The sequence below is a fragment of the Anopheles stephensi genome, chromosome 3, assembly GCF_013141755.1.
Source record: "Anopheles stephensi strain Indian chromosome 3, UCI_ANSTEP_V1.0, whole genome shotgun sequence".
NCBI classification, from domain to species: Eukaryota; Metazoa; Arthropoda; class Insecta; order Diptera; family Culicidae; genus Anopheles; species Anopheles stephensi.
In genome coordinates, this window is record NC_050203.1 from 71,809,556 (window position 1) to 71,834,675 (window position 25,120).

A 25,120-nucleotide genomic window follows, 5' to 3' on the forward strand; every position below is an offset into this window, starting at 1 on the left:
AACTAATATTCGAAATATAGAAAACTTTTATTATTAATTTAAGTATGACGGCTTGACGCCGTATTGTCCAATATTCTCTTCTTGCAAGTAAGACGTTTAGCCAAATAATGCTCATGTGAATTGAAATTAAGGAAGGTTCCTTAAGCTTGAAGGCAAAAGTAAAGGAAAATTAAACATTTTAAAGTGTTTATTGATCTTGTTGCTCAACAGCGTTTATCAAAAGAGTGACTGTCTAGCTTTTCCAGCCCTGATACCAAACTGAAGTCACGCTGCAGGACATGCAACGATTTTTATAAGCACAACTTTGGCAAACGAGTAGCTATATTTTGGCCAATTTGCAGTAACGATGAATGAGCTTAAACAATAATAAAGAAATTGTGAGAAAAGTAGTGTCAAACTATTTAGATACTTTTGCAATCAAAATATTTTATCATCAAAAGAAAAAAATAATACAAATCTCCAGGGGGTCATTTTGTCTCCAGCTCCCCGTACATTCCCTTCAATAGACTCAAGCAAAAGAACGCTTCGTGGTGGGACAGCGTTCAACAAACACTCGATCGAAACCATGCAACGGACATCGGCGACCGGCGAGAGCAGCGACAGACACACTAACACGGGGGACACACTCGGTCACGACCGGATTTCTGGCCGCCGGTCGCTTCCGGGCAGAGAATTTATTTCCCGTCCCCACTCGCTCACTGAAGGCAAATTCCGGGACACTTCGGACAAATCCTACGGGTGTGCAAACGGAAGCGCACGAGTTTGATTGCTTCACGAAACGGCAAACGGGGGGCGTGTGTACCTCGGTGACGGTGGTGGTTTGCCTATTTTCAAACTGTTTTCACACATCCTCGTCTCGGAAGAGTCGCAGCGCAAAGGAACGGGTTGGCTGGTTGGGGAAATGCAACAAGGCGCAGACTGAGCGAAAGAGAGAGAGAGAGAGAGAGAGAGAGAGAGAGTGAAAAAACGCCCGGAAAAACTGCCCGCAAGAAATCCGAAATCCGGTCTCGAAGGTAGAAGCGATTCGCGTGGAAAAGCAAATACACACACTCACACACACACATGTGTGAATGACAAGGCCACAGAAAGAAAATAGAAAAAGCAGCGCTAGAACGAAAAACTAGGACAGCGAAATTGTCCTCCGCGCTACTGAACACCAAACTGTATGCATTCATTTGCATCTGATTCGCATTGGGATTCTTGGGGACCGGGAGGGAAGTTTTTTCCACCTTCTTCTTGGTGCTTCTTTCGCTTCACAAGAATAAGCGTACAAATCGCGCCAGGAAATAGGTTTTGGGGCTAGTAGTCAGTACAGCGAGTGCTCCACTGGGAGGTACAAACCGCCGCTACTTACCGGGCGGGCGACAGGAAGTCAGCAACGTGAACGGTGGCCTTCGCGCGTTCCAGAGAATTTGTACTCCGGGGAAATACAGAAAAGCGGTAGGGGCAAAATTGCACACACAAAAAAAAAACTACGCCTTACTCTGGCGCAGATTAAGTTCGGATTTTGCCTCCATCCGGCTCTTTATTCCATGCAGGTATTTAACGGGAATTGCACTTTAAAAGTTTTTTTCCCTAGCGGCAATCGATTTTAATACAGTGAAATGAATAGCATGTAGACAATCATCGGAAGTTTTCCCCCTCATCAGGATGAAATCGGATTGGATGGATTACAACCCGAGCCGCGATTAGTAGTTAGGCGAGTGAAATTTTATAGGACTATTTTCTTCTCAACGAATTACTTAAAAGAACGAAATAGTGGTGTAAATATTAACATAAAATAATTCTATTTACTTTCACTCAAGCAAGCCACGACATTGTCCTTGGAAACCGGCGTCAAAAACTTCTTTGCCACCTCCTTCCCTCCCCCTACTTCCCATTTCCTCCTCCCATCGGCCATGAAGTGCGCAAATTTTCACTTCAATATCTGCCATCCGAATGTCAGCCATCCACTTACTGTCGTGTTTAGTCATTGCGCACTTTTGTCTTTGCCAACACCATGCCAACACCAGCCAGGCCCTTGTTTTTCCTTGGGGGTGCGTTGACTTCCGAAAAACCAGGCGACAGTGTAACAAACGCTAGGTTAACCAACCGACAACACAACACCAGTGTTGCTGACGCTTTGTGTGTTTTTCTTACCTTCCACACGCCACATGGTGGCGTGTTCGCGTTTCTCCCGTCATAAAGCAGCAACATGGCGGCGCGGTACAATGATGAAGGAGACGGTCTCTCAAGTGCCTCAAACCGAAAAAAGCCGTCGTCGTCGGTGGTGCTGGGTGGATAAATTCGATTTCACTCGAAAAACTTTTCCCTTCTACACCCGCACACACACACACATACGCACAACAAAAAGAAAACAGCTTCCACGCTACAGGGGAGGGGGGACCCGGGTGTTACATGTGGAATGAAAAGTTGTGGATACTTTCCATCAGAAAGGATCCTGCTTTTCTTTTTCTTCTCTTGCACCACCACGCACGGAATATCGGTTTAAATTGTGCGGTGCGCGCTCCCTGTTATGCGACTTCACGCTGGAAATAATTCTTCGTTAATGTTTTCCCCTTTTTGTGCAGGTGTGAGATGGGTTTTGAGAGTTCCGTTGTTATTATTTATGCAATCGCTTTTCGATATGAAGATGTTTGAAGTGGTTCGTGGGCAGAGAAAAAGTTGGTTGCTTTTGTATTGCGTTTTGTTTGCTTCATTCCAAAATTCCCAAAGCGAACAGTGTCTATTTATGGTAGTAGATGTTTTTAAATTAAATTTGGGATACCCCTGGGATAGAAACATAAGCAAACATAAGTCTTAAAAGTCGCAGGGAAAAACGGGACCCGTATCCAACTCCAATGATCCCTAAGAGGTCGTCAGACAAAGGAGAAGAAGAAGAATCGCTATGCTTTGTATAAATGATCAACACAACGAAGGACTAACGAATAACTGGACACTAACGCTAATCATCATCATCATCATCATCATCATCATCATCATCATCATCATCATCATCATCATCATCATCATCATCATCATCATCATCATCATCATCATCATCATCATCATCATCATCATCATCATCATCATCATCATCATCATCATCATCATCATCATCATCATCATCATCATCATCATCATCATCATCATCATCATCATCATCATCATCATCATCATCATCATCATCATCATCATCATCATCATCATCATCATCATCATCATCATCATCATCATCATCATCATCATCATCATCATCATCATCATCATCATCATCATCATCATCATCATCATCATCATCATCATCATCATCATCATCATCATCATCATCATCATCATCATCATCATCATCATCATCATCATCATCATCATCATCATCATCATCATCATCATCATCATCATCATCATCATCATCATCATCATCATCATCATCATCATCATCATCATCATCATCATCATCATCATCATCATCATCATCATCATCATCATCATCATCATCATCATCATCATCATCATCATCATCATCATCATCATCATCATCATCATCATCATCATCATCATCATCATCATCATCATCATCATCATCATCATCATCATCATCATCATCATCATCATCATCATCATCATAGGAGTCGTTCATCGATTCTCATGCTTTCGCTCTCGCTTCCTCTCACCTTTTGCCTGCGTCATGCTCTCCAGCTTCTGGTCCTCCGGAAAAGGTTCATTTGTGTTCATTTTTCATGCCTTCTCTTTCTATCTTTATCTCTTTCTCTTTCTATTCTATTTTTTACGTTCAATCTCGCTCTTTTCCGTCTTCGTGTCCGTTATCGCGTCGATCTTCATTGGTCGCGCTTCTATCACTCTTCTCAATATCCTTCCCCTCAATCACCCTGGCACTGTTATGTCATGTTTAGAAATGTCAATTTTCTCATTGAAAAACATTTCAATTATTCCCCTGATTTCAACTTAAACAATGTGTTTAGGCTTGCGTTGCTATTGCCAACCAGATCAATCTTTTGACAGAATGTGCAACTTTGACTTTGCGCACCGTCTAAACTGAGTACAAGAGTAAATCTTAAGGCGAATGTCCAATGTTTTGCAACAAAAGGCGGTCAGAAATCGTCTGGCTTGCCTACCAACTGTAGCGTCATCGCGCAAATTGATTAACAAACTCATCAGTACCGGCTTGAACTTTCGATTTGGTTCGAGAGTCGACACTGTGAAAAATTGGGAAAATCTTTACCTGTGATTCGGGCACAACAAATGCGAAGCTGCTTCAATTGGTTTGTTGATACTTAATTGAATTGAAAACCGATAACACAAGCACAGAGCACAAACCATTGAAAAACTTTCAATCGGTGCTGTAATCGGATTTAAACACACCACTGATGGTGCATCACCGTTTATGTAAAGAGTATTAACTGATGCGCAGCAAACACGGCCATATTATCATCATGTGTCATTTGTGTTGTTACACAGTTTCCACGGGGTTTTCTTTCTTTCTTTATTCCGTGTACTGTCATTACAGGTAACAGGCCACACAATGGTGGAAATATTGGCCCGATTCCTGCAGGCCATGGGATAAGGGGGTTGTTGGCAACTTGGTAACAATTCACACACACACACAAAGAACTCAGGAAAAGCTCCACCTTCAACATCAACATCAACCTGATTACCGGTGAAGTGTATCATTTGCTTCATTAAAATGGAACGTCAACGCATTTATCATCGCAAAAGCGACAGGCTTTTAAAATACCGAGCGTAGGAGCGCGCAACGGACGGACGAACCATTTAGTTGCACTCGGTATGTGTGTGTGTGTGTGTTTGCGGTTTGACATTTAAGTCGATAAACAATGGCGCTGACTCGGTGCGGTATCGACCGCATCAAATGACAACGGCACGGGATGTACAGGCAACGGCACAGAGGCCATTCCGGAGGAGCAAAGGATAACCCGGAAAAGTCATTCCACGTTATGGTATCGCGTTTGCGTTTCAATTGTGTCACCCCATTCCGCATCTCACCAGCTCATTTTCATGTCGACGGGCGGTGACGATGATGACGATGACGACGGTGGCAGGCCCATATCACCGATGCCACGCACGTACGCCCATGGCTTTTCCAACCGCCCCCTTTAGGTCACAGTTTCGTAAATCGATCGGGAAGCAATACGGCCACAAAAAGGGAACATACACCCGCGCATACGCCGCATCGTGGACATGTATGTCGAGTTACACCGTTGCCGCTCTCGCCTAGCAGTAGTTTTCTGCGCCATCTTGAGGAGGACACCTCGTCTTTCAACAGCCCACCGTGAGGTAGTATCGGTGTCCCGGTGTACCATATTTATGTTCATTAGCCTAATGAACGGTGAACCGTGAATGCTTAATGTACCCCCCCACGAACTGTATCTTCACGATGAATGGGTCCCGTGATTCGTGCGCCGTGAAGCGTGCGAGAATGCCTATGTCGGCACAGCCATGCGTGGCTGGAGTGGAGTGGAGGTTGATTTAGATTTACACCTTGTCCGGAATCGCCCGTCCGTTTACAACGCCAGCGGGTATCTGTTCGCCAACCTAAGGATAAGGTTCGATAGGTGGAATGTTTTAACTTGGCAAGGGGGTAATGAAAACTAATTGCCTTGCCCGAACTAAGGCGGGACACCTGGTGCACCACGCGGAACGACACAACATATCGAATCGCAAAATGGATGATCACCCAGCAAAAGTCCTAGATCGTTCCCGGTAGATATCGACAACATTAGTGTCGTTTTGTTTTGGTCAACGACCGTGGTGTATAGTATGTGCTATCGGCCCATCGCCAGGTTGCATCATTTTACAGTACCTCCTTGCCTGGCTTATTGGTACTTAGGGTCGTGGATATGGAAGAAAGTGGCCGAGGAGAAGCTTAATGATTGTGTGGACATCTTCGCTCGAATGGTATGTAATTATCAAACATGATTTGAGTGTATCAGTGATAGCATTTTATAGCATTGCGGGTATCCAATAACTTATATAAAGTAGCAATGTTCCCATCCAGACAGCCTCCCCGTACGCAGGACTGACTACCTTGCTACGGGTAAAATCAAGCCACAGAAAGCCAGATGTGTGGCAGGCCGAGACCTTTCGAGGTTGTAGTGCCAAGGAAGCGGAAGTACTCAACTTAAAGTTCCTTCTCCTGTAGAAATCATTGCGGTAGAAAGTTCTTAGGTCCTATACAAAAGAAGCTCTCTAAAAATATGCCTAGAATATCTTTAGGCGAAGATCTCATAAGTGCTTCGTCTTTTTTTACTCAATTTGATCTTTTCTCGTAGCTAATCAAGAGTCACAAAGAGCGAAGAATCGTTGGCCTTTTCTTTGAAAGAATTATCCCCAGTCTCTTAAAGGTGATGAACGATACTGTGTCTTTACGGCTTCCTATTGAAGGCTGGAGAACGCTCTGAACCAATTCAAAACTAGAAAGCTGAATGAAAACGAGACGGAAACAGAACCGCCAACAATGCTCGTTTCTCGCACTGTCCAGTCCTGTCCGATGACTCTAAATCGCAAAGCGATTATAGTGCCTCTGATAACGGAGTAATTAAAATGTCAAGCCTGTTAAAAGCAAATACATTTCCGATGCAAATCCGTAGCACAATATTACGGTATCCGTTTAGGGCGAATATAATTAAAAGGGCGCCTTGCAGAAACGAGGACAGGAAGACAAGCAACATCCCCCCTTGCAACATGACAGGTTCGTTAAAGTGACATGAAATACTACGTATGGCTGTAAAGCGGATTGCATAGCTTCGGGCGTTCGGTTTTCTCTGTAGTTTTTTAAAAATGAATTTGCCTGAATGTATATGCAAGCTTTACCTTACCAAGGGCGTTTCTAACGCGTCTCGTTTAGTCGGTTTCGGGTAGGATACCTCGATTCGGTAGGAGACGTCTTCTTCCTATGCGTCACATGTGGCACTACACATAATGCTGCGCAAAATTTTCATATCGCCACCATCGACACTCACTTCTCTAATGAAGAACCCCAAAAAATGAATTAATGTATAGTTTGGCAGTTTCGGAGAGCCACCAGGCGGGAAAAAAGCGTGCGTGTGTGTGTGTGCCGCCCGTCGGTCGGTAACACTGAATTTACTCCACCGACACACAGTGGAGCGAACCCCGGGTCCAATCATCAACGGTCCTAGATTGAACCACATGTGCCAAACATCGACAGTACCCGAGACAGTGCTGCCGTGTACGTACGCATGCAGAAGAAGAAGAAGAAGAACCACACACCGTCACAGGCCGGGACTTTATTCAATTTCTCAACCGACCACCAACGGTTGCTGTCGATGCCGGTGAAGATGACACATCCAATCCGATGCGACACCAACCACGATGCAAGGGAAGGAGACGAAGGCACGATGCGTGAATGTTGAGCGTCGTGTCCCGTTCTGCTGCTACGCTGTTGTCGTTGGCCATGAATTATTTAACAGCTTTTTACCAGCAAACCGGGGGAAACTTCATGCGACAGGAAGGACAGAACGACACGCGGCAGAACAAAAACTCTCATCCTTGCTCTTAGTGGCACGAGCGGTACGGGTGATGTTGGCTTGTGTGTGAATTCATTTTTCCATACCTATTTATCAAGTGAACACACCTAATGGCGGGTAACGGGAGGAGCGAAAACCTGATCGAAAAGAATATGATGCGAATAAATTTTGCTCACATCGGTACATCAACCATGATTGTCGCAGCCCGAGCACTTGCCGAGGCTTTTTCGCCAAAAAAAAGCGACACGTGCGTGAAGAAAATTTATACTGTCAAAGAAAATATGCCTCCAACCGGATGATGAACATTACCAGATGGCTTTCATCTTCTCCAGTGTCGAAAACATTATTTGTTCAAGAAAAAAAAATCACAAATCTTTTAAAATGTCACTTACATTGAATCGCACCAGAATAAAAAAATGTTGATACTAATCCACTCCACTCTCCACAGACAACAAGCTATTACAAGCAATCGCACACAATTATCCGAAATCCGAATGCAATCAAAAGACAACTTATCCCCGTAAGCCCCGGGCATACACACACTAACAAGCCAAAGCTTCTTCGATTCGCCTCGAACAACTCCGCAACATTAAAGCCGTGCGGTTTCGCTCTTCTTTAAACCCAACCCATGCCCAACCGAGAGCCTAGGACCCATAAATCGGATAACGAACGAAATTACGCGAAACCTTCCGCTGCTGCTGCTGTGTACATTCCGTGGAAGACGAACGCCTTCAAAAGGTACAGAAGAGCTGCCCTGGTCATGGGCGCACAAGGAGGCTACTTTCCCCAAAAGCGACACACAGACACACGATCGGAACATTCCTTTTTCAAACTCAATCCATACCAGACTAGGGGAGCGGAAGCATTTTCTTTCGAGATGAAACGAAGATATTTCAACCGATGGTGCGTGGAAAATGTGCGATCTTCGGCAGAGGGCGTTACATGTGCGTGAGTGGAACGAAAAACGGAAAAGGACTCACATCGGGAAAAGGTTCGAAAAAATGTTTGCTGCAGCTGCCCTCGCTAGCTGCTGCCAGGGCCGGTGGATTGTGAATCAATAAAATCCGAATTTCCAACCATTTGGGTTTGGGTTGGAACGGTCGACTTTTGACATTTGCCGGTTTGGTTTAACGGAGGGGGTGCGGTTTAAAGGATTGCTAGCTTTAAGCAAATCGGCCGGTCGGGAAAAAACGGACGAAAACGGACCGCCATAATGCACCAGTTTGGTTCGTGTCCAGTTAAAAGCTGAACGTGTGGGACCTTTTCGGTGGATCGCTTGAGGCAGACCTGTTTTTGATTATGGTTTAATATAGAAGTATAAAAAAAGTCCTTCAAATAAAGAAGCAAGTAATATAGTAATTTTTGTTTTGCAAGTCGAAATCAATCCGAAAAGTCACGTAAATGTTACAACCCCGAAACAGGGGAAAAAATTGATATTATTCGTCCGGTAGGAGCAAAATCATATTATTTATTATGAGCTGAAAAAGATGAAATGGTAATGCACAGTTTAGAAACTAGTCTCTGGAAAAGAAATCGATTACAATGCATTTTTTATCAATTGAATTAAAATTAAACGAATGAGCCTAAATGTATGCAATAGCGCTGAATAATTCCATCATCAATACGGGCAGGGTTATTTACAGCTTAACTTTTAAAGAAAAATGAACAATCCGAGCCAATGATCGGACAGGAGGATCGACCGCAGAGTAATCATCCCTAAACCCGTAATGTTTTGATCATTAGAACCACAATTTATATGAACTAGATTTGAAGCGTGACAGCACATTGTTTTAGGTGGTAAGCGCCTAAAGGTATGCAATCGGAATTTTAAGGAATTTTAAGATACCGAAATTTTTTGTATCTATTCTCGAAGCCTTGTAATGCAGTTTGCATACTTTCAGGCATACTTTCAGGAAACATTTTGCATACTTTCAGGCGAGTGATCCCTAGAACGCATGTCGTTTATGCAATAATTTACTGTTTAATTTAAACAAAAGCGGCATGGAAAAATAAATATGCGTCGTTATGTACGCGACAAATGACATAAAAATATAAGCAATTGCCTGTAACAAATCAAAACAAATAAAAATAAAGATTTATAACCATCTGTAAACGCTCACTTACTTTTATGGTTAACTATCTGTCATCGATAAAAGGCACATAAAATATGCTTACCGCTCTGCCACATTGGTTCACATTTGTTACGTTATGTTTTCAAATAAACAATTATTTATTACTATGTATGTATATATATAATATATCTGTTTTCCCAACATCACACTCGTCTGGAACGGTTTTCACTCCGTGCTCCCGGGTTACACATACAGCACACACACTCACACACTTGCAAACGTCCGGCACGTTTGCAACGCATTTAACGCAGTTTTTCGTCAACATTACTAACTCTTTCTCTGTGTACGTGTGTTTTATGTCCCTTTTTTTGCTTACATTTCACCATATGCTCTACGGATCTGCTTTACGACCAGGAAAAGCGACATAAAAAAATAGTTCATAGTCCTCCCCGTCACAAAACTGCGCCTCCGTGTTGCACCATTTGCTCTTGCGTCCTACTCAACTCGGGTACTGCACTTGCCTATCATTGATCATCCCTTTAATAAAGTTGGGATTTTGCTTCTGTGTGTGTGTGTTTTTTCGTTTGCTGCGTGCCTACATTTCCGGCTATCATTTCGTTGCTTTACAATGATGCTCCATTCATACAGCAGGCCAGCTTACTCATTCGCTCAGCTACTGCTCGTTATTAATCAACGTTCCTAGCTGGTTGGGGATGTTCGGGATATTTCCGGTGTGTGTGTGTGAGTGAGGCACACGCACCACCTGGTAAAAGTCTATTTTGCGTTGGATATAGATTTTTGTATTAAATTAGTCGCGATCCCTCTTTCGCTTGTTTCAGACAGAGATATTTATTGGCTTGAGGAGTTGATCAATCTCATCCGTACACGCCACGGTTTTTTGTTTATTTTCCCGCATGCCTTTTTACAAAAAGCCACCCACAAACACACACACACACACATTGACGGATGCACATGAAATTCAAATCATGGGGAAAACACACGCCTCTTTGAAGCACACAACAAACGACACGTGATGGGTACGTCGGTTCTACCTGCAGGTGATAGAGAGACAGGGAGAGAGTTGTCTGCCTTAAGATGGGGATCGGGAATACCGGGGTAAAGTAAAAGGAAAATTCGTGAAGAAATGGGTTGGCAATACGTTACTTGAATTATTTAGAAGTTTAGAAGCGAACATATACACACACGCACACCCATCACACAAACATTGCACACAAGTGTCTACCGGAGGCTGCTGGGTAGCGACAACCATCAAACACGGCCGAAACCTACAGGCTCCTCTAACAAACAACGTGAAAAAGCGTTCCTGTTTTATTTTTCCCATTTTGTTCTCTGTTGATACAAATCTTTGCTGATACGAATGCTTCAATGTACATCGGCCAACAACCTCACTATATCTGTGTACTGGCATTACAATGCTAAAAACAAGGGATCTCATCTCGCTATCCCTTTTCGAGGATCGTCCTCGTCCAACATAAACTCCTCTCTTCAACATGCACACGCACAAACTACTCGTGTTTTGATATAAAAAAAATTTGATTATCTACACTACACCCCTTTTCTTTCGCAGCGCTACTTGCGATTAACGATTGAAGCATCTTCTGGCCGGAATAATGGCATACACAAACAACGTACCACACCACACACCTTCCCAATATTTTGATTAATGTTTCCCACTTTTCCGTTTCTCTTCCCAATGTTTTCGTTGTATCGCATACGTATTACTTTCGCTACTTCCGGTGGCCGTAATACGGTTTGCTTCCGTTTAACTGCGTTGTCAAATTACGTGTCAGCCTCAAAATGGATCGCTTATCGATCATAAGTCTCTTAAAAACGTAACGGTACTCGTTTACGCAGCTCACTGTACACCTAGGCAACGATTCATTCTCGAACTACACAAACACAACGGCAGTCTAGTCTTGCTCTCTGTGGTTAGGCATCAAATGAGTAACCTGTTGAAGTTCGGATCTCTACCGGTAAGTGGCTACGTTTACTAGTGTTGAAGATACGGTGAACTGCGAACATGCCCCAGTATCGATAGAGTGCATAGTAGTGGATCGCACTAGACATGATCTCGTAACTTCCGTTTAGACATTAGGCGACGATATTTCCTAGCTAGAATTCTTGCTATCGTGCAGCACCACAACCCCACCTTAAGGTGACTGATCCGTATACCCAGTAGTAGTCACCAGTGGAATGACTCCGGAGTTCGTGCTGGACGAGCAGACAGGATAAACGTGCCGACAGGGCTGCGGAGACGTGGGATTCGATAGGCCGGACTCGTGTATTGGCGAAAGGGTCGGGCTACGGTTGCGAATAACGTTCTTGCGGCGACTTCGCCTATAGCTCATCGGCGGATGGACCGGACCACGGACGGATGATCCCGACGATGCAGGGGACGGCGTCGTGATGTCTGCAATCAACTCCGGCAACTGTTCCACGCAACCCGCCCCACCGCCTTTTAATCGTCGCCGTGCCGGAGGTGGCAACACGGGCATCGTGATCGCTGACGAAGCGTCCGCCGTTCCGCGGACCGTTGACGAGCGGAGTTGCACGGACGGAGACCCTGGTCCACCGGACGTCGACCCGGAAGGTGAAGCGGATGAGGACGAGGAGGATGCTGCAGCAGCCGCAGCAGCTGCCGCTGCCAGCGCCGACGCACCAAACCCAGGCACCGTAAGCAGAGCACTCGCGAATTCGCTGGACGATAGTGGACGCACTTGGTTCTGCCGAATGGAGCTGCCATTACCATTGCCGGAACTACCACTCGCCGCAGCTGATACTGAGCCACTGCTCCCACTGGTATTGCCGGCAAGATTCGCCCGGCAGCGAGGTCTCCGGTAGCGATCGATCATACGCATCATGTGCCGCAAACGGACCACCGGCCACGGACGGACGAGTCTTGCACGGGGACGTTTCGGTACGGGGGAAACACTGGCCGGCGAGGTTGCGCTTGGGTCGCGTTCGTGTACCAGCTCGTTTCCGTTGGCATCGGAGTTTAGAATTTCTATCGCAGAAGAAGCAGAAGAAGAAGATGAAGCAGCAGTGGACGTGGTCACCGTCGTGTCTGGTTCGATGGCGGTGGTATCATCCTCGTGGACGGCACGAACGGCCATCGCACGCGAGCTACTACTAACACTAACGCTACTACAGTTATTGTTGGCACAGTTTTCATTACATGTCAGTTCTGGTGCGCCGTGTGAGTGACGCTCAATCGATGTCGTTTGTTGGTGCGGCTGCTGTTGCTGCTCAGCAACGTTCCTGATCGTTGGTAACTCGGGCTGGGTCCCGGTATCAAACTGAGCACTCATTACGGTGCGACTGCCGGAGACGGACACCGTACCGGAGATGGTTCTCATATCAACCGGAACGTCCGGACTGTCGGGCACACTGGAGCAACAGTTCCATTTCCTTTTCCACCGATGGTGTGATTTTACTGCGGCGAGGGATTCGGTCGTACAACAAAGTCGTCGTCCACCTGGCTGCTGCTGCTGCTGCTCCACCAGTGACGAAACCTTATCGGAACCTCTCCGGAACGGATGCAAATCGTACGAGTGGAGATGATGCCTCCGTGCTGGCGTTGCCGTCCCATCGGCTGACGGTTGCGTCACAGGTTTTTGCATTTGGAAGCTACAGCAGGAGCAACGTTCCGTGTACTGGATGTATGCCTCCTCGGATGTCGTTGTCGTAGTCGTCAACGTGGTCATGGTAGTGGCGAGCAGGGTGGCTGCCGTCGCAGCGGCAAGAAAATCATTCCCATGATGATGATGTTGGCGGTGGTGATTGTTGTTGTTCGTGGTCATGGTTGAGGAGGTGTGCGCAGCAGCCATCTGGCGACTGTACTGTGAACAGCAGTGAAACGTCCGCGTACCCTGACAATTGCCGGAGCTCTTGCCTTCGGCAGGATCTTCATGGGGATCATCTTCCAGCATCGAGCAGAGATAGAAGGCAGCCTTCTGATGGTGATGATGTTGCTGCTGCTGAAGATGTTGGCGCTGTGATGCATCGCCATTACCATTCGTCGACGTCGTAACGGTGCTAGACGAGCTAGAGGCAACGTTTGCCGTCGCTGTCACTGTCCGTAACCCAGCAGCCGTGATGTTGTTTCGACATTCCGTGCTACTACTATCGCAACAATGCAGTGTACGAGGTCTCACCCGGTTAAGATCGTTTAGTTGGCCAGGGAGAATTATGGCGGGAGAATTTGGCATAGTGGGACCTCCTCTCCGTCCCAGGAAAGACACCCCCGTCGGTGGACCGTTGATCGTAGCGGTAGTCTTCTGATTGATCGAGGAACAGATGTACACCTCGGGGAATTTGCGTGATCCTGCGTGAGTACAGTTGGAGAAGAGAGTAAACTTTGACGGTGCACTTTCCACATCTCCACCGAGTGCCGATGGCCCATTCGAAAGGTGTGTCCCATGGTCTCTACCATTCGCTCCGTTTTGTTGTGCCGCAGCTGCCTGCCGATTGTTGCGGATATACTCGTACGTTGTAAGACCCAGAAAGGAGATGTAGACGTGAAAGAAGCACAGATGTAACAGCAACCCGGCAGCTATAGCGGCCAGAATCCCGAGCGATGCAACAAACACCAGGAACACGGTGTGATGTAGTGCGATTCCTTCGGCAGCAGCCGCAGCTACAGTGGCCGTCGCATTAGGTTGCGTTGTTGCGTTCGTAGAACTGCCCACCGTTCCGGAGCTATTCCCTCCGTCTCCACCGCCAAATATTCCACCAACCGTCCCATTCAGCAGTATATCCTGTGCGGAGGTGGTGAAGTTCTCGAACAACAAGCCACCGGCCGTGCTCGTCTCGTCCGCTAGTGAGGTCCCGACCGAACTACTGCCGGCGGCGGTTGTCAACTCAAGCTCAACGCCACCCTCATCCGACGGTGTCTGATCGCCAACGTCCAGCAGCCCGAACCAGGCGAGATTAAGCCATCCTACCGGCTGCACATGGTACAGCACGATCTCGAAGATGGCTGCGGCCAGGATGACCAGCGCCGCTATGACCGCACTCACCACACACATCAGAAAGGCGACATAGTTCCGTCCACCGACGCAATGGTTCAACCATTTGCAGTGATGGTCGAAGGTACCGACACACTTGTTGCACACGCTGCAGTGCTTGGTGCGGACGCTGGTCGTACGGATGTTGCACAGATGGCACCGACCGTTCTCGATCACGTGCGAATGCCGGGTACGATCGAACTCTGGCACTACGGTTTTGCTAGCCGGCCCCAGCCGGCGCAACTCGGGATCGGCTGGATCAAGGAGCAGGGCGGTTAGATGAGTAGCGAGATGGAACACGTACAGTACGGCAAGAGCGATGTACAGAGGAGGTTGTAGCGATGGTTCTAACGCCGGTATTAACACACCGAACGTAGAGTAACCGAACAGTGCCAAAGCAAACCAACCGACTAGCTGCAGGGGATGCAGTGGTAACTGGAGCCCGTGTATACGACGATCCTTCCGATATTCCGATGCACCAAGATTATCCTGCGAGGAGCAGAACCGATTGCGCGTTAGCTTACGCGCCCGTTTCGTAAACTGTTCGCGAAGCTGCCGAAGAAAGGAAGTCGTCGCGGTGGTGAAGGAGTACGCTTTGCTGGTGTTTTCGGGATCCGGTGCTGCGGCGATACGATTGCTTCTCCGGATGTTGCTGCTGATGCCTGGTTGTGGTGGTGCCGGTCGGTGACTTTTGTGAGGCGTCGCACGCTCGACGATAGACTCTGTGAGCATGATACTCGGTCCAGGATCGGCGAAGGGTAGCAGCGTCGTTAGGGGTACCGGACAAGGGCATCCTATCGCGTGCGTCGCCGGCCGAAGGTTTCATAAGATCCGTTACGTCGTATCTACGTGCAACTACGGGGTTATGCCGGGACACAAACACACAACTTCAGTCACTCTTCAGCACCGAGTTAAGGGTGGATGTAAACAATCGATTCTATACGACCACAGAAAACAAGCACGATAACATTTCTTCACAGGAACTCCAATTTCTTGCTATACCATATCCAAATACTGCACCGGCCAAGTTGAGTGACACTGTTCCGTGGTACGTGCCAGATGCGTTACTAGGGGCAACCACGACTTTCACAATCAAACCTACTTCGACAACTTCGTGAGCCACCTCTGCCCACTAACGAAGGGCTTACAACACGTCTCACTTTCGGTGCGACCAATGTTTCCGAACCGAACGCCTTCCGATGGGAACACTGCCGAACATTACACAACCACTGCTGCTCGTTATCACACACACGCACACCGGCGGCAAGTTACGCCTCTGTGTTACGGTGACACACACTCGCGAAAGGATGCACAGAAATTACATAAGCGGCATCCAGTGTGATCCACAATTCCGACACGCGGTCCTGTTGCTTGTGGGACAGGTTCCAAAGGGGAGAAAGAAACGGCACGCACAGGACGATGAAGAAAGGAACGACGAGCGCGAAAAAAAAAGGACACAGATGGAAGGGACAGCAAGCGCCACAGTTGTGTTCCCGTTTTTTTGGACACCGTTTCACATAGTGCGCGGTGTAGTGTAGCCGTTCACCACAGTACTGCGATGTGTCTAGTTTTCGTAACGCTTTCAACGGTAGTCCGACTCATCGTCTCTACGTGAAGCATTTGTGTGCCGAACCGAACCTTGAAGTTGCCGTTGTTGCCGGGGATATTGTGGAGTGGCGAGTAAAAAAAAATCGAAGGTCTCCTTTTTTCGATCGTAGCAGTCGGTACTGGTTCGGTACAGCCAGCGCCAAAGGCCAAACGTTGTAGGTCCTCCGCGAGTCCCTGCTCTAGTGCCGCCGCAAGCGAAATTTTGCTTTCATCCACCGTGTTCGACCGCTCACAAAAGCACACGCTACACAAGGAAACGAAAACCCGAAGCTGCTGTCGCTTTATGCTATATCGTATCACTTTCCGGATCCGTGGCTGAGTGGCCGGGTGGGCAAGAAGTAAGAAATGGGCACAATTTTCCACGTCCTCGTTTTTTCACCACCACCACCATTGCCGGGTGGATAATACGGGTTGATTACGTACGCACGCGGTACTGTACGGACCAATATTTCCGTTTTTGTCGTGTCATTCAGCGAGCCATAGTAACCGAACCACTTCTACACGCAGCGTACTACAGCCGTCGAAGGCGGGAAGGAAGATGTCCGACCCGTTTTCACACTCACTTACTCGCGCGTCTTTGCTTTTCTCTACTGCCGCACACAGTCTAATTTAAGGAACTTGGTTGCCTGCTCTATCCGGAACTTGTTCTACTGAAATACTAAAACAAGCGTTCTCAACAATGATGACTTGATCCACTAACTACTAACGAATCGCGCCTACTACGCTCACTCCGTCTGGAACGTTTCACAAAGTCACAAACAGCAGTAGGCCGAGACGCGGGCGGGCGGGTGGTTTATTCGGGTGTGTCTGTGTGTGCGTGGGCACGCGAACCGGATGCAGTTCTGTTGCTGTGGCCTACCAAACGCAACCAGACGGACTGACTGACTGACTGACTGACCCCGGACAACCGACTTCCTGCACGGCTCAACTACTACTACTACCACCACTACCACAGACTGGCAGACGAACCGAGCACGACCCACTGCACACAAGGAAACAAGGGATCCCGAACACCGCGAGAAGACACAGACGACCGAAAATGCCAGCACGCGCGCCTCCATTCGGCACGAAGTTTTATCAATATTGTGAGGGGAAGCGAACCGTTTATGGAGGGCGATCCGAAGATTGAATAGGGAGCGCTAAAAGCCGGTCGATGGAGTTTAGGTTTTAGCTGTTAGATTTCAAGTGATTCGTTCAAATTTTATCAAAATTACTATCCAATTATTACTATTTACTAATAGCTTTACACAAGAAAGTGTACCTAATCCTCCTTTTATATGGAAATTAAAGGGGGCACTTAGCCTCATGCTAGCTTCGAAACGCTTCGTAACAACAGCGCATGTCCGTTTCCCTTGTTGTCGAACGTAAACAAACCATATTGCTTGTTTGAATTCGGGGCCCGTTGCCCAACGGCGTCAGCGACCGTTTGCAGTAGGGTGGGAAATTTTACGTAAATCCTAAACAACGACACAAAAGCGGCTAGCGCCAACTCACTCCCAAAGGAATACCCCCTTATTTCGTAGCTCCCAAAACAATCGTTCCGGGCGGTACTCAGTACTCCAATAGCCCGTGCCACCATAAGGTAGGTGGTGGCTGATTAGTGCCGGTCGTCCGGAGTTTAGCGATGCCTTTACACATCCGAACGTAGCGACCATTAGGCACACCACCATATTTTTTCCATTTTTGTGTCTTTCGATACGCCGCTAGCGTGTTCGTACCTCGCATAGCATAACTGTAGGCGCAAATATGGGAAGCGGTTTTTTTCTCCCGGCCCCACAATACTCACAAGGCCTTCACTAGCCGTGACGTCACACACTCGACGACGACGTATGACTACCGTCGTGGTCACGTACCGTGGTCTGTAAGTTTCTTTTCCACCCAATCGATTGATGGCTTGCCATCTTGGTAACCGTTCGCGCGCCCTTCGTTAAAACTATTATTCATTCAGGAAAAAAGGGACAGAAATAAACGGCGAGCATGCTAAAAATAAAGCAGGATAATGGAAGCACAGAAATGTATGCCTAGAAAAATGAGCTGTGTAACGTGACGGAATGGCGAAGCTCGAAAAAGGAAGCGCGATGTTGTATACGCGGCGGTGCGGCATAGTTACGTTTATGTTCCGATTGCCTATTCAAAGCACATTGCAGACGGGTGTATTAATCCTGCGAAGAGTGTTTGTGGTAGTCTTAAAATAAGACGAGGTATATTTAAAACCCTTTAATCCGCATTATGGGAACGTGTGACACATAAGGAAAATACCTTCAAGGCCCCGTGCCTCAACCGTGGATCAATGTCAAGGCGATGGAGGTACTTACGACTTTTGCGATACTAATATGAAAAAAGCATCATTTTTTACTCGGAGCAGGAGAATGGTTGAGACTTTATCGCAGAAGACAATCCAAGACGTACTAAACGTGGACCATTGACATGACATCAGATAAGTAAGCCAGATTAAGTGTTTTAAGATCACTCAGACAATTTAATAGCAATAAACTACGCCTAAATGTATGTAAAAAGCTTTAATCCTAGTTCAATCAAACAGTCTTCGGACTTTATCTGCATATTGCATACTTTAAGGTTATTTTGACTAGCAAAGATCAAAGGGACAAGAGAGAAGACATAAGACGCTCTTTTAGATTTTTTTAAAAGGAATTAAAACTTAAGCATAAAAATATTTTTAAATCCTTGTCGCGGGGAGTTGAGATAGGTACCTTTCCGTTCGATTTGTTTTAATAAACAATGATTTGAGAATGTGCATAAGAATGAGAAAGCAATATAAACTAAAAAAACCTTTACCCTCCGCCTAAATGTATTGGCACCACTGCGCCTAAATGTATGTAAAAAATCATTTTACATATGTGACTTAAAGCAAGGGGCAGTCCGGTGACCGAGGCAACAGCGGGGCCGGTCTTTACATGGCAGAACCAGAGTTTAAATCCCATCCAGACCGCCTCCCCGTAAGTATTAACAGTTGGGCATCAAAATACACAACATTGCATACTTTAAGGCGTTTTTACTCTAATCATACCAACGATCAGCAATCAGAGACGAAATTCTCTTTTACCATACCCTTTTTTCATAAAAACAGAAATAGAAAAGAATAAAAAACACATTTAATACGAATGGAGACTTCCTGTCAGCATTTTTCACGGCAATCAAAATAAAGGCATAAAATCACCTTTAAATCCTACGCAAAACGAAGGCTGCATGAATAAAGCAATAGAATTAGAATTGATAATCGCTTCGGAAGCCAGAAACCTCATTCGCTAATTCTTGCTGATGGCACACAACAATTGTGTACACCGTCGGTTACTGGCAAATGGAATCCGATAACAAAAAAAACATCTTCACAGCCACAGCAACTCGGTGGAAGAGATCATCGAAACAGAGCCGACTTATGACTGTTGACTGAATGTTTCTTTTGAACTTGGTTGGAAGGGAAACAAACTGGCAACATGCTCACATGTACACACTCCATCCCCCCATTTCTAATTTGTGGGGAGTCTAGGGTTTTTCTCTTCCTTATTTTAACCATCACAAATCGAATCCCATAGCTTTATCACAACATCACCATAAAAACGTATGTGTGAAAGGCAACAACAAAAAAAACCCCATCGACGAACGAAAGTGCGGCCCGGAGGGGTTGAAGGTCGTCATATTAACTTTTATGTTTATGTCGGCGCAAATCGGGTTCCGAAAATTCGCAACACGGCACCCTCACCATCATCGTTCCTTGGGGGCTTTTCCGGCTTAATTTTACTCTCACTCTCTCTCTTATACTCTTTCAATAATGCCATGTGGCCCATCGGAGAAAACTCTGAGACAAACTCGCTCCACTTTCCATCTGTTGTATCCTGGTGGTTTGCTCGCCGAGTGACGGGGTTTAATATTGCCATAAAACAACAGCAGCTTTGCGTTTCCAATTTTCCAACCGCCACACACATACACACGCACGCTGGTCTGGCAGTAAAAGTAGGAAAGAAAGAAAATATTCAAATGAATTTTTAGTACATTTATCATGCCTCTTCCGGAGAAATTCTATTTCCGCCTTTGTTTTTCTCTCCGTACGAGCCGAGTGTGTTTGGGTGGTCCATCGGATGGGAAATACATTTTCAATGGGAGCGAGCAAATGGCAGAAAATTAAAGATTGTACGCACAACAGGGGACGAATCCAACGAGGTCCTGCGTTTTTTCCCTGTGAATATTCAAGCTCACGACTGTCCACCACTTGAAGGGCGCTTGGCGCAACCGTAAAAAAACAATGCACTGCAAAAAGGACAAACCTCCGGTGTCGTTTTGATTGTGTTGCGCCGCGATATTTGAATGATTGGCAAGGGGAGACCGGGAAACAAGTAGGTTAATATTTTTTAACCAAACTCCTTCCACCAGCTTCGTCGTTTATATTACTTTTATACACTTTTCCACGCCGGGCGGGATTTTTGTTTTGTGCAGTCACCAAAGGACCACAGTCACCAGGAAACCACTTTTGTGTCACCTTCTCCGAACCGGAAAGTTATGCTTGGGGGGGGAAATATATAAACCTCCCGGCCACGCGACGCCAGCATCGCCACAAAATCGGACCGAGAAACGGAAAAACGGAGAAAAGATTTATCCGTCAGTCCGTACGGCTGGTTGGACAGCTTCCGGTCCGGTCGGACGATTTATGCATGCAAAGTAATAAAAATAAAGCAAGAAAAACAACCAACCAACGGCGGTACGGTGTAACCATCAATGCTTGGCCATGATGTCCATCGTCCGCTTGTGTCGGAATATGTCCGCGCGTCACGATGACTCGTTCGAAATACATTAAATTATCATATTGTTTTGCTGTTGCCTTTTTTGTTGTTGCTTCGATCCATCAAGCGAGATTTGTCTCCGCTGGGTTAAGCAGATACACCCTCTGCACAGGGAGGGTGGGTCCTCGGGACAGTAACTGTTTAAAAAATCAACCCCCAAAAGGGAGAGATCATATAAAGCGACGAGAGAGAGACGAGAGAGGAGGCAAATTTATCATCGTGGTTGGTGATGGGAAATTGGATATTGGATTGGTAATTTTCATCGTTCCGGAGGATGGGGCACAGCTCGGCGGAGGATGCATTTTATGCATGCCGTGAAATTGGCAAACCAGGTGGTAGTATCAAACGATGCTTGTTATAATCCGTTAAACACGGGACAAGTTTATATCGATATAAAGAAAAATATGTTTAGTTTATATTAGACAGTTATAAACATAGAATACTCAACTATAAGATAGCTCGGGATGTAATAAAAGTTGATTTTGAATGTAAAATTGGTTACATGACAAATATTGCATACATCTAGGCGCACATCAACAACTTCATATGGTATGGTAAGGAATACTATTTTTTTGTAGAGTTGCACAGTGTACCTTATATTACAAAAGATATTTAAGCAATTCTAGTCCCTAATGGGACCAATTTGTCGCTCAAATAGCAAAGAACCTAAATAAACCGCATTATGATCGAAGGATAAAATGATAAGCCATGCCGTGTACTCAGTCAAACAAGTTTCCATTCCAACCATCCATCCATCCATCCGGTCCCAGTGTATGGAAATACGTTTTGAGTGAGTAAAATAAATAATCCATCGGATGAAAAACGGCCATTAATTGAGTTGAGCGGGTGGAAATGATGGACGAAAGACCGATCCGGCTGATGTGAGGCTTCCCGCTTCACAACAGCAGCAAATGACGGACCTGGGATTATGGTTATCGTCCCTGTTCGTGCAGGATTAAGGCTTAATCGTTGTCAGATGGTGGTCTCGAACGACGAAACTTTGGGAAATTTTGGGTCTCCACTCGCTTGCCAAGGATGAAAACTCTTCAGGAAATGGGGCAAAAAATCTTCACTCTGTTTATTTAGTTGCTTTTGGAAAGCACCGGAAGGTACTGAGATACAGAATCGTTTTGACGATCTCAAGCTAAACCAAGTTATCATCAAACAGCGCTATGTTTGTCTCTGTTGAGAAGTAAATCCGGCACGAATTCAACCAGATTTACGCCAACAATGGCATCAACCAGCAGACACATTTTCCAGCACTAGGATTACTACTAGGATTACGCTTAAAAAAATCAAGTCGGTTTAACCACGTGGAACTAGCTATCAGTGCAAACGCCACTGAAACGCCTAAAGGTATGCAACGTGCATAGCAGAGCTTGTATTTTTTAGCATTTTGACATGCAAGACGTTCGATAAAACAATGTTTTCCCATGATTATCGAAAACAGTCGATGCTTTACCGAAAAAAATCTTGTAATAATAACGACCGACATTAATTCTTACATGCAAAAAAGCAAACCCTAAAATATACTAGCCGTACAAAAAAAACAATCCAACTCGTTCCTAACGTCAAACGATTTCCACTCAATCAATCCAGGTGCGGTGAAAGTAAATTGATGGTGATCGATCATAGTGTAGCATGTGTAGCATGTGCCGTCGCTCTTTCGAACCTGTTAAATACACTTCATTCTCGAACCTTCACCGTTCAGCGAGGAGAAAAAGACAACGCGGTAACATGGCAACCGGCAGAAACCTGTAGCCATCTTTGACCGCCATTCTAGTAAGGGAAAATCCTGAACACTAGACACATGTGTGTGTGTGTGTGTGTGTGTTTGGCAGAAATAAATTGAAAACGATCGACGAACGAAAGGGCATCAAACAAACAAGCAATAAAACTAACACAAACACACCACGCCACGGTGCTGGGTGGACCTCGATAATCTACGATGAAGTGGAGCAAAGAGGCAACAAAAAAAAGAGTCAGCAACTTGAAGCATGCAAAGAAAAGCAACCAAAAACCTCCAATTCATCCTTTCACCAACAGCAGCAGCAGCAGCAGATTCTGCTTCATCTACTCTCGCTCTCGTTCGACCGGATATCCGCTACATTCGCTTCTCCTCATCGATCAGCGCCAATAAATCATCCAACCAGCGAGTCTTTGGATTTGGCAGACGAATAAATAGATCCTTCCTTCTCGCCGTCCAGCAGCTCCTTCTCACAAGGAAAAAGCCACCGGGAAAACTATCCCCCACCGAGGGACGGTCTTCACAGCTAGCCACCAAGCAACGAAGGAATGGTTTTTGACGTTCGGTCGTGGGTTGGTTTATTTCTTTTGACCAACGCAAATACCGCAACCGCTTCCGTTCATCCTTCCAGCTGATGAAGCCACGTGCGCCTCCTCCCCTCCCCAGTGACTTGTGAGAGCCGGACCGCTGCCGGACCTAAAGAAAAGGAACTACTACCCACCGCAACCGGATCACGGATAAAGGCGTTAGATATAAATAATTTCGTAGATGAATGACGGATTGCTTGGAGTGAAGTTGGCCGTCGAGCTGAAAGGTTGCAAAGCCGTACCTCACCCAACCAATCCCTACTGCTCCGAAGTTATTTACCCGTGGTTTGCTGCGGTCCACGAGACCGGTGGCAACAGCTTCCGTCTATTAATCTTTAATTGGTGAAGATACAAGCGGCACCGAATCAATACCACCACGATCCAGGACGATAAAGACGATGGAGAAGATTATCCGCGATGAACGATGTTGCACGGAACGTGTTACTAGTGTTCTTCGTTCAGCTTGAATTATTGATTCGCTATGTTCAACACCGGACCAATAAGTTGCGCAGCATCAAGCCCCCGGTGGAGTTTTGTGTTTGAGTAAGGAAATTTAAACACGCATAACATTTCGTTATATTTAGTTAAGAATTAAGTCACTCGTTAACGTTGAGGTTAAATTCCCACTTCACGAGGTACAACACTCGCAAGTGGTTCTTATTGTTCTGATAGGCAAAAGCGTGGAGGTTTCGCAACTATTGAAGTAATGAGGAAAAACGGGGACTATTTTCCACATGCCCTTTTGCCATTTGAAGAAACCGGGGACGGGAAGCGGTCATGATGATGATAATGATGATGGCAAACGATGCATATTTAATCTCTCTTTTCACTCGAAGAGCTATTGATTCGATGAAGTGCAGCATACCCGGGGACAGGTTTTACCGGGTAAGAACCCACCGAGAAGCTGTGGGCGGAACGAAACCATCGGCGAAAGGCTGTTGAAACTGCAGCAACCGGTAGCTTTGCCAGCGTATTCTCAAGTGGTTACCCGGTTTTCTCTACCTCCCCGCGTGCGTCTACGTGTGAGAGTGGTAGCTTCTGATCGAAAAGAAATTATTGATAAAGAGAAAGAAAAAATCTAGAGCAAATTGCATTGCCCCTTCGAAAAGAAAGTTCCAACGTACCGAGAAAAATGGTTGTTCCTTTTTACAATGCTATTTTAATGCGCTTCAGCTACACTGCACCGTGCCCGAAGCATTAGACAGCTGCTGCTGCTGCTGCTGCGGCTGGTATGGCGTTACAAATGGGTCTCGTAAGGCATTCTTTCCGTTTAGCGAAAAGGTTGTGTTTGTGCAATCGGTGCTGCTCTCACTCTCGACCCACTGCAGTCGCGGTATTAAATGGTCAACGAGCACGAACACATGGCGAAAAGCGCTCGCAACCATAGCAACGGAGCAGTGCAGCAATAAAGTACACCTTGAGTACATGTGGGTCTGGACGAGTTGACTTCGGATTCGCTTTATAGTGTTATAGCTGTTACGAATGTAAATCTTATTTTACATTTATCTGACTTTATATTGGCTTGTTAGCTATACGGAAAAAGGCGTTATTTTGTGAGCAGATAACACTGTCACTTTCATTGCGAGATCATCATCACACTACAGGTGGGTCCTTAGCTCTTTATGTTACTTAAACTTTAGATCTACACTACCGTTCAGTACTAAGTGTATAAGGTAGAAGCCAGACTAGTTTATAGCTAGCTGATAAGACATTAAGTGATTACCAATAAACCAATCAACTTGGAGGACTCTGAAACTGGGAAGGGATTAAAGAATTAGCTG

General features: G+C 46.0%; 2 protein-coding genes across 3 annotated transcripts in view; both read right to left on the minus strand.

Annotated features, from left to right (window-relative positions):
* LOC118513472 (tRNA-dihydrouridine(16/17) synthase [NAD(P)(+)]-like) overlaps positions 1 to 25,120 on the minus strand; it is an 87,986-nt gene that overhangs the window by 57,663 nt on the left and 5,203 nt on the right. The window lies entirely within an intron of this gene.
* On the minus strand, positions 9,694 to 17,279 carry LOC118513470 (mucin-19). Its single transcript, XM_036059261.1, has one exon. It carries the CDS (start codon positions 15,331 to 15,333, stop codon positions 11,746 to 11,748), a length of 3,588 nt encoding a protein of 1,195 aa, XP_035915154.1. The 5' UTR covers positions 15,334 to 17,279; the 3' UTR covers positions 9,694 to 11,745.